General features: G+C 40.9%; 1 protein-coding gene across 1 annotated transcript in view; it reads right to left on the reverse strand.

The window, feature by feature from the left end:
- The window catches only part of PDZRN3 (PDZ domain containing ring finger 3), a 24,807-nt gene extending 21,045 nt beyond the window's left edge, over positions 1-3,762 (reverse strand). The window contains exons 1-2 of the mRNA XM_008584862.1: positions 3,518-3,762; positions 656-743 (exon numbers count right to left, since the gene is read on the reverse strand). Of these exons, the coding sequence (XP_008583084.1) occupies positions 656-743; positions 3,518-3,654 (225 nt within the window). The 5' untranslated portion in view covers positions 3,655-3,762. The remainder of the gene's footprint in view (positions 1-655; positions 744-3,517) is intronic.
- Between the last annotated feature and the right edge of the window lie 6,800 nt (positions 3,763-10,562).

Raw genomic sequence — 10,562 nt, forward strand, 5'->3', positions numbered from 1 at the left:
TAATCAACCTCATTGTATATCGACAAAATAAAATTTAAAAATAAAAAAAAAATTAAAAAAAAAGAAAGAAAGAAAAGAAAGAAAAGAAAGAAAGGAAAGAAAGGAAAGGAAAGGAAAGGAAAGGAAAGGAAAGGAAAGGAAAAGGAAGGAAGGAAGGAAGGAAGGAAGGAAGGAAGGAAGGAAGGAAGGAAGGAAGGAAGGAAGGAAGGAAGGAAAGAAAGAGAAAGAAAGAAAGAAAGAGAAAGAAAACTTGGAGCAAGTGAATCAGGGGGCAGACTCTGTTGGTTGGGGGTGGGCTGCATCACTTTAGTAACTTATCCTCCTATTCTTGAGCACCTACCTTTGAGTAAAAAAGTGGTGATGACATAAGGTAGGAAGGTGATAAGGCTCACGTTAGTGGCAAGAATGTACAGATTACGTGGATTCGAAGGTTGAGAACAGGAATTGTCCTATTTTTGAAGTGATTCAAATAAAAGATACCTAAATTTCTGCTTTGGAGACCTGATTGTTAAGCTCTGTTTTGAATGGAGAGTGATTTTGCTTTTGATATTTTTCATCAGCATCTGTAAACTGAATTTCTGCTTATACAGAACTTATTAGGCATTCTGTGTTCTTAATAATGACTCATAAAATGAGACAAAGCCATTCTTCATACCTCCAGCTCCAGCTCCTCCCTGTCCATCTCCTGATGGATGTCCCCAATGTAGTCATTTGGATCGTAGTATTCATGGGCTGAAGGATGCCTGAAAAGAGATGAAAGATCTTTCAGGCCCTGCTTCCAGTATAGGTATCCGTGCTTATTATCCCATCATCAGGCCAGCAGAGCAGGGCAGCAGTTCTCAGGGTGTGGGCCCTTTTATGGCTCACTTCTCTCTAAATGTGGCTCTTAGCATGGTCAGGACCTCGATCATATTTCCACCATTAGTCCTAGAGTCCATTTCCTTTGGAAGGAGTTAAGATATAAGGTGCCAGGCTGTTTCCAGAGTCCATCCCTTAGTGCACCAGCCACGTGATTAAATGTGACTAACATCTAACTCGGTCTTCTGCCTAGAGACAGGCCCATATTTACCGCTATTACCTCATTGTTCGATTTTATCTCTGAAGAGAAAAGGCTTGACTTCAGGCAGCACTCAATGACATGGGCTGGACTCTGAGACTAGTTCAAAGGGCTATGACTGAAACTGTTGTGCTATCATCTACAAAAGTGTCTTTTCAAACTTTTTGACTATACCCACAAAAAGAAGTTTGCCATCACAACTCAGTATGCACATACAATGTATGTAATGTACACACATGCAGGCATAAATGTACATACACACACTCATTCTGCTAGGAGACAGGAAGCTTGTGTTTCTCTAGAACATATGTAAAACAACTCACAGACCCCCCCCCCTCACCCCTTTGGAAATGTCATTAATGGAACCTCTAGGAGCGAAGGCAGTAGGAATTATAACATGCTTGGTCAGTGGCTTTGAAAGGAGCTTAGCATCCATGGTGCCAGATGCAGATGGAAAGCTTCAGCCTCTGATTGTTGGCTGGGGACCCAAACCTTCACCTGCTCAAAGGTCAGCACAGCAATCAATGGGCTCTGGTCTTCCCTCCCAGGCACTTAGTTTTGCAACAACAGATCAGACAGGCGTGTTCATTCAAACAATGGCTGGCTTTCAATTTTCTGGACCCATTAGGCAAATATACTGCCTGCACTTAAGGGGCTTTTAGTACTAAGGATACTGTTGGAAGGCCTGGGCTTTCAAACATCAACTTAACACTCCTCATTCAATCCCGACACATGCTCTTGCTGTTGTCTGACCTTGTAGCCAGAACCTGCAGAGGCCTGACCTCTAGACTCTTCTGACATTTCTCAAGTCACCCCTGAGGGATAAGTCATGTCATGTTAACTAGACTTAAGAGGAAATTAGGGGTTTGGCTTCTAAAAGGTCCATCACTGTGACAGTTCAATATTTGAAAGTCAGCTGTAGACTTAAAGGCCTCATCAATAATGTGAGACAGTTTGGGTCTACAACATCAGATAACTGGTTTGAACGATCATACTCAGTGAATCGGCCAGTTGTTTTATAGGATCAACTTGGATACAACAGAACATCATGATTAAGAGCTGGGAGCTGAGGTCCAACAGGCCTGCCTTTCCACCAGTCGCTGCCAACTTAAGCTGCATAGCACCTGGTGAGTCTGCAGTTCCTCATCTGTATAGAAGGGACAGTTGTGAGAAATCAAGGAGACAACAGTTCTTTGCACACCTGCACACTGTGAGTGAATGTCAGACAAATGCCCACCCTCTACTTTTACACGCTGTCAGCTGGAGCTGAATTTACTTTGTCAAGCCTGGGGAATTAGTCCTGGATTCTGATGACAGCTAACCACTAAAACCACAGGATGAAAGGCCAGCCTTTGTCCAGAATTTGACAGAACTACAGGGAACATGTGCTCCCTCCAGCTATTGAGTTACTAATAGAAATCCAACAGGTACCACTCAGAGGTTTTCCTTGTAAAAGGTGGAAACACACTTCAAAATAATGCATCAAGTCAATGATCTGACTCAAAATAGAGCCAAGATGGGAAGAGACAGGGGTGATCCTAACAACAGTGAGAGAGGCTGTGTCTCTGACGTGCAAAGTCACATATGAAAAGCTACATTAAACTAGTCCTCTTTTAAAACAGCAATCTACCCCAGAAAGTTTCTTGCTCTTCATTTTTTCCTGAATATTTTACATCAGTCACTAAATTAACAATAATCGCTGCTTCCATTTATTGAGTGCTTATCATATGCCTTGCTGTGAACTTTCCATACATTATTTAATTCTTCAACAATCTTATGAGATTGATACTGTTATCCCCATTTTAATATAGGAAAATACAGTCCAAAAAAGTAAAAATTACCCATGTTTCACAGTTAGAAATTAGTGTGAGCATCAGGTTTGTCTGACTCAAAGGCTCTGAACTATTCTATGTCTCTGGCATAGGTGAGAGAAGGCTCATGTGTAAAGAAATTAATGTAGTGCATTGAGTCACAGTTGTTATTTAATTGGAATATGCAGTACTTATATGAGGCAGGTGTGGGTTATTACATGGATCCATGTTTGAAATGGGACCCGAGAAAGCAGAATGCACAACCTCCAGGGCTCTCTTCACACTCACACCTTCCTTTGTCATCTATTTAAGAGAACAATCAGCTTCCCCTCTGGTGATGACTACAAAATCTTCAAATTACCATTTGCAGTGATTAAATGTTGTTCTGAGACAACTTTTTACAACATTTGTAAGTAATTTTGTTCTTAGAATATAATTTAAATAACTCTGCTCCAGGGTTATAATAAAGTAATTAATATGTCAGAGCGGTTCTGAGCAGGATTCGATTTATTGCCTCTATAAACAATAAAGTTAAACACGGGCAACTTGGAGGAGGATTATCAGACACATTAATTTTGTTCACCACATGGATTGTTACCATCCTTCTTTATCGTACTTAACACATTAGTGATTGGCAGTCACGACTTACTCCTCTGGCAAGAGGTAGGGATCGAGCACGGGCGGGCTGGGAGAGGACATCTTAGTGAGGGCCATGATGTGTTCAAAGGTGATGTCGGTTTGGGTTCCTGTGTCCACCAACTGCGACTCTGAAGGAGGTGTGAACATTTTGGTCCTTGCTGTTCTCCTCAACACCTGTACCACGATGGGCTCCTTGGCTGTCTTGAAAGCTTCCACAGCCTGGTCATGGGTCGCTCTGGATAAGTCTTTGCCGTTGACCTGTTGAAAAATATTTAAGGTGGGACAGGATTATAATTGAGCAAAAACTGGAAAGATTGACACATGCCTTGACTGCTTTCATGGGTAAGCTGCTAAAAGAAACAAGCACATGGGGGTGTCCAAGAACTTCAATTCTCTATGCTTAGGTTTCCCAAAGAATGCCTGGTGGGAAGGGGGTGAGTTTGGAGGCACACAGATCTGGCAGTTAACACTAAATCTCACAGCGGGGAAGTCTTGGCTTCCTACTGCAGTGTCTTTAATGCAATTTCATCACTTGCTAATCTTGCCTGTGAAAGAAAAGACCAGCCTCAGGCTCAGAGCCTTTATCAGGCAATAATAGCTAACTAGAAATTAATTACATTGCTATGTTTTAATGGTGTGTATTTTTCCAGTTTGTGTCAGGTGATACTATAGAAGTTATATGGGTTTTCTTTTTAAAATGAACTTGTTTGCTTTTCTTTAAAAAGTCCATTGAAAATATGATGTAAATGATAGCACAGGCTATAGATGGACATGGCAAATATCATGGAAAAGGAACTCAGATGGCTGGTGTTTGGAGAAACAACAGCTAGCTTAATTGCTGTTTTGTTTTCCACTGTGTACAGTGCTCTGCTACCGCTGCATCCCTAATGCCTGTACTTATTGAGTATCTACTGTCTACTGCATGACTTAAATGAAGATACCTCTCAACAATTCCTTCATCATAGTCCTGTGAAGTTGGCAGGACCAAAATTATGTTTATCTCCCTCCTCTGCAGCCTCAAATAAACCACATGAGATGACCTTACTAGTTCATGCTATGTCCAGGATTCTCTCCAATGGTACGATCAAAACTAACTCAACACAGTTATCTTTAGAACAGCTTATGCAAGATGAAATAGAAACCAAAATCTCATTTCTAAAAAATGAAGTCATTCCAAGTAACATGGAAGTCCAACTGTTTAATTTATCTTCTCCCTTCCCCTCCCTTATAACACGAAGGAATTTCGTTCAGGTAGTTATTTTATGTGCAGTTTGGTAACGTCTTATGATTGGACTGCATGAAACTTATGAGGCTCTGAAACATTTCAATATCATCCCCCAAGTGGTTGGTAGCCTTTTAAAATCAAATATAAAATGATGGTATAAGAATCATATTCCACCTTATATATTGCTGCAGAAGTTCCTCAGTTTCTCCAATCTTCTGTGGAGAACACTGTCTCATTCAAGTCACTTAACATAGACGTTCCTGAGTTTAAACCTCTTAGGTTAATATTCCATTCTTTCAATATGCATGTGTTTAGCATTTGCTTATAAATGTCAAAATGAACATTGAACCACAGCCTTTTCTGTCTGGCATACACGGTTTTTCCCCTTCGTATCTTGTACTTCAAAGTGTGCTGACAATTAGGTCCATCCTCTGAGGTAGAGCACTTTGGCTTCTCTTTGTCCAAGCAGAACATGAGTATTGATTATACAACTTTTTCTGTTTGTTTTTTTACCCTAAACCCTTTCACTCCAGCCCCACAGGGACAACAACTCTCAGGTTGGAGTGCAATGTAAACAACTGTTGGATTAAGGAATAGATGTCGGAATCTTTCCTCGTAATGAAGCCCTAATGAATCATGCCAGTGGAGGTCATTAATGATTTGGATTCAATCCACTTAAGTAATTTACTTACATCGTGAGGGTTTGGGGCAGAACAGGAACTCTGGGTCCCAAAGTGATTCAAGTGCACCAGTCCATAAGGGAAAGTCTGAACCACTGAACTTTTAAATCCCCCATCCTGGAGGACTGGGAACAGCAGTTTTTAGCACAACTGTCTTCCCTCTCCCTTCTTGTAGAAAAGAATAAAAAATCACAATGCCTTCTAGCTTTCCAAACTAGTTGACCTTCGTGACTTCATCCCTGCTTAGAGCCTTGGACTGCTGAGGGCTTGGGCTGGGTGGGAATGGAGTGGGGGAATGGAAAACACCTTGAAGAACTGTGAAGTTCCTGCTGGGGCAGAACAATATGAGCCTTATTTTCCACTAATGCGTGGCACCATGAGTCAGTTAACACAGGGATTTAAAACGCAGTAGTAAACTTGTTCCTGGGAGTAACTTAGTGGAATGTACAGCACCCACAGGAGAGGTGGGTGTGGCCAATGCCATCTGGTCACATGGTTTTCTGTCTGGCATTCACTGGGCATGGCTTGTTCCAAAGTTAGTTTTACCCACAATGAACTCAGACATTCAGATCTCTGACTGGGTCCTGCAAGATATATCAAATATGTGTTTTCTCTGTTTATGTATAAATACCAGGCCTTTTGCTAAAAGAATGAACATGGGGTTTTCTCACTATGGTATCTTTTTCCTCTTCAACTTGTTCTCTTTTAGAGAAACACTAAGCTACATGAATAGAGGGAGGGGAAATAGACCCCAGGAGCCCTCCAGTTGTGTCTGAAAAGGAATTTGTGAGTCCTTCCTTTCTGCACACACAATGAGATCTTGCAAATGCCACAGCAGGCAATGTCAGGGGGTGGTCAGCAAGCGCCCCTCCTTCCTCACTGCCAAGAGAACTATCAAGAGAACTATCACTCTGTTTCCTTCCCACTAGATCAGAGATCTACTGCGGGGACTTGCGGGGTGGATTCTGATCGGCTTTGGCCTACCATGGTCGTCTCGGTTCCTTTTGCCTGGTGATGGGTTAAGGCATGGGCAGGCAATATAACTCTGGCTGACAGGATAGGAGGGCAGATCTGCTAGGGAGCTTTAAGGTCTTGTTCATCCTTAAAATCGGACTTGTGGCAGCATCTTGGGACCATGTGAGGAATCGGCCTTGCCCAAATTAACATACTGAGGATGGTACAGCACAAAAATGGGAGAATTGGGGTTTCTGATGACATCTTTGAGCAAGTGAACTAACCAAGCTTAGAACCTCTTATCACCAAACTTCTTGTCATATTTGATAATACATTCGTCATACTTTAGGCCATTTGGCTTGGATTTTAACTACGTACAACCCCAAACATCCTAACAGGAGTAAATATCACATAGACGTACTATAAAATTAAGCATGAATGTATTCTCATTTGTTCCTACAGACATTCTCCTCTCTGCACAAAAGAAGGAATGAAAATGTTGCTCTGATTAGGTATGCATCTTAATCAGCTCGTTTTTACAGAAAAGTGATGGCAGCTATTGCTTTACCTGGATAGATTTTATAAATCAATGCTAGCGCCACTGAGTAAATGTTTCAATGGTACCTAGAACATGATACATGAAGGACAAGCTAAGCAGATTCCCAGGGCAAAAAGTGCCCCTGTGTCCTTAGGCACTCAATTACAAAAAGCAGGAAGACTTCTGTATCTGTCTGACTTCGGGTATGATTAAAAGGCACTGATGCAACAATACCTACAACTTCTCTACTGCTCAGGCTACAGAGAAAAGAGCAGTGGCAACCCCAAGAGAGGCCTGGAACTTGATGGTATCTGAGAAATGCCCTTTCACCCCACACAAGCATGTCACTTCTGCTTATGGCTGGGTTCCACAGAAAAGCATTTGTGACAGTTGTGCCTGAGGGAACAATTTCAATAGCCCAGTGCCATGCAGTTTCCACTCAAACAGTTCAAATAAGCCCCTCCAGATGCCAGGTGACCTGTCCTCTGCTTATGGCTGGGTTCCACAGAAAAGCATTTGTGACAGTTGTGCCTGAGGGAACAATTTCAGTAGCCCAGTGCCATGCAGTTTCCACTCAAACAGTTCAAATAAGCCCCTCCAGATGCCAGGTGACCTGTCCTCCCTCACAGCTCAGAGATGGAGTGTGCAGGGAAGGCAACTTTGGGCCCAGGCTAGGTTGGAATCCTGGCTGCTGGCTTTGGGCAATTTAACTGTTCTGAGTCTGTTTCCTCATCTGCAAAATAAATATAATTGTAGTGTCACGCTTCTTAGGATTATTATAAAGTGGAAATGAGATAATCTACTTACAGTGCCTAACATGCAAATAATAAATATTTACTAAGATACCAGTGTTAATGGGGATCCTATAGCAGAATAGTCACATTTCCCCGGAGAAAACAATCTATAAATCAAAGAAGCAAAATCTAGCCTGGTTAGGTGGTTTTAAGAGACATTTGTATAATGAAAGGCTTCTTTATTTCACAGGAAGCTCTTTGTCCATCCTGTGTTCCTGAGCTACCAATATACACATTAATATTTTCAGTCCTTGAGTTGGGATCCTTGGGGGGTGTGGGGGTGCAACAGATAAATTTTACAGGACTTGACCCCTGCCACATGAGCTTCTTGACAAAGTATTTTAAGGATCATTACATTCGCTTAAAAGATGATGGGAGTTTACTATCCTAGATGATCCATTTTGCAGCCAAATTTGTTTTGAATTACCTTGTGCACATAACACTTATTACACTGTCATCTTGGAATCACATCACTGAGAGACTTAGCGAGGTGATGACTCCGGTGCACGCCATCAGCCAACCGAGAATGACAACCTTTATTCTTAGGATTAGCACTGCATCTACATTACACAAAACAGCAGTGATGATGGCTGTGATTATAGACGGGATGCTCATCCAGTGACGTTTGACCGGTCAAATTCAATATCATTAAATCGCCCAATTGAGCAGATTGCCTTTAAAACATTTTATGCAGCTCTAAAACCAAGTAAATGGAATGTTTTGGAACAAGAAATGCTGATTGCAAACTTTATTATAAATTAAATGCTTAAGTTATTCACCTAAGGCTCTGGCTGGTTCCTTGGGACTTAGGTGCAATTATAGCGAAAATCCAATCAGTTAGTCTCAAGTCAAACATCACTGCTGCAAATATGACATGACACTAAGGGACCTTAAAGAGGTCTGTTAGCGTAAGGTCTCCCAAGACAAGACAGACAATGATGCCTTCCTGGTTCCATTTAAGCCCGGATAACATTGCTGCTGGTCTCTGTAGGAGGTACTTGTGGCTGTCTCGTCCATAGTAGGTCCCTAGAACTAACACAAAGCTGGTGGGTTTTCCATTTGTGGATAAATTTCATTGACAATCCATCTGTATATCTTTCAGTCATTTGCTCATTCAGCAAGTATTTACTGAGGTTATTTAGTGAGACTAATTTCCCTTCTTGGCTAATGAGAAGCCACTGGAAGACTTTCTGGGGGAAAATGAGGCCACAGCACACTGAAACCTCTTAAGAAATGGTCATATGAATGCGTTACAGGTGGCATTTTACCAAAAAACATCTGAGTTGGCAGAGGTGGCCAGACTGCGCTCAGAGACTACACATGCGGGAACGCTACCTGGGCCGGGAACCCAGAGACTTGATTTTCACTGTCTGCCTGGAAATACTACTGGTTAAACTACTCCCATCCATATTGCCTTTCAAAACGCAGGAGTCCAGACAGCTTTGAAAGTTTTGTACAACTTAATTGGAAGCAGTTCAGGATATTTCAAAATGTAGTATTTAGAACAGACAGACCATACTCTCTCCAAATTAAAAAATAAATATCTATTTATGGGGAGACATTTGGTTTCTGAGGATCAGCCTATTACCATCACCTATATTTCTATTACACGTGCAAATGACCCAAGTATAAAGTGCTAATGCAATTTTAAATTCAGCCTACTATAAATTATGCCCCTGGCTAAAATCCAACTTTTATGGGGTTCATTTAATTAAATACAGGGGCAGTGATTTCATTCTGTAAAAGATCACATCTATGTTTTCAAACTAATTAAAACTTAGATTCCACTGGAAGCAATAGAGGATAATAAACTACATTCTGAAAAGTAAAAGGTTTAAAGCTCTGATTTAGGTTGGATAAAAAAATCTTTTTACATTCAGGAAACTCCTGTCTTAATTTATTTCACATTTATAGTCTGCCCTAAGGCTTGATGAAGGGAAGGCAACTTATCTAAAATGTAGGTAATATGCCAGTTAAGAAGGAATATGAGTCTTAATGAATAAATGATGTTCAAATTAATGTGTTTCTGTGGAAAAGTACTTCGCTTCAGATATATACATGTAGAAATAGACTATACTTATGTAAGTTTCATTTCCTATGTAGTAAAAATTTAAATCTGTATGGGTACCATTTGGGTTCTAATAGAGACTTCAATGGAGTTTGTACACTGTAATTTCTAAACACATTCTGATATTATTTCCCTAGGTTTGGTATTTCTACAATTGCAAGATCCTTTCCTTACTCATTATTCTCAGATACCAATCCTACCTTTACCCACATTTTGCTTATCACCTTCTGGAAGCCTTGACATCATCACCATGAAATCTCATTCAGAGTGATGGCATCCAAATGTCCATTAAACTACAGTTTATTTGAACCCGTGTGCATCTTAAAATTAACGCACACATTTTTACATCATCTTAAAGGTGATAATTTAAAGCAGCAGCTCAACATATTACAGAAAAGCCCAGTGGTGAGTACTTGGAAACAAGGTACTGGTATTTCTATAGCCAAATCTCCCCATCTTCTATGTCTCCAAAGTTCTTCCTTGGAACTTGAGTGTCTTCTCCAGTAAAAAAATACAGACCCATTTAGTGAGAAGCATTTTTGATCTTAAATTCATACTAAACAATTTCTTGATATGATCAAAGTGGTATGAAGGAAAGTATCCTCTGCTTTGTGGAGAACGGAAGAAATGAAGTCCAAAAAGGTCGTGGAGTGTTTGTAAAAGAACAGGGTGGCTCTGGCCAAGCTCTCCTGCCAACTCTGAGTTCCATACTGCAGGTGACAAGGTGGAGTCACCTTAAGTGAAAAAAGATAACTCCTCTTCTCCCCACTATAGAGAAAAAAGAACTACCAAATGC

Source organism: Galeopterus variegatus, unplaced genomic scaffold, assembly GCF_000696425.1.
Source record: "Galeopterus variegatus unplaced genomic scaffold, G_variegatus-3.0.2 Scaffold3390, whole genome shotgun sequence".
NCBI lineage: Eukaryota > Metazoa > Chordata > Mammalia > Dermoptera > Cynocephalidae > Galeopterus > Galeopterus variegatus.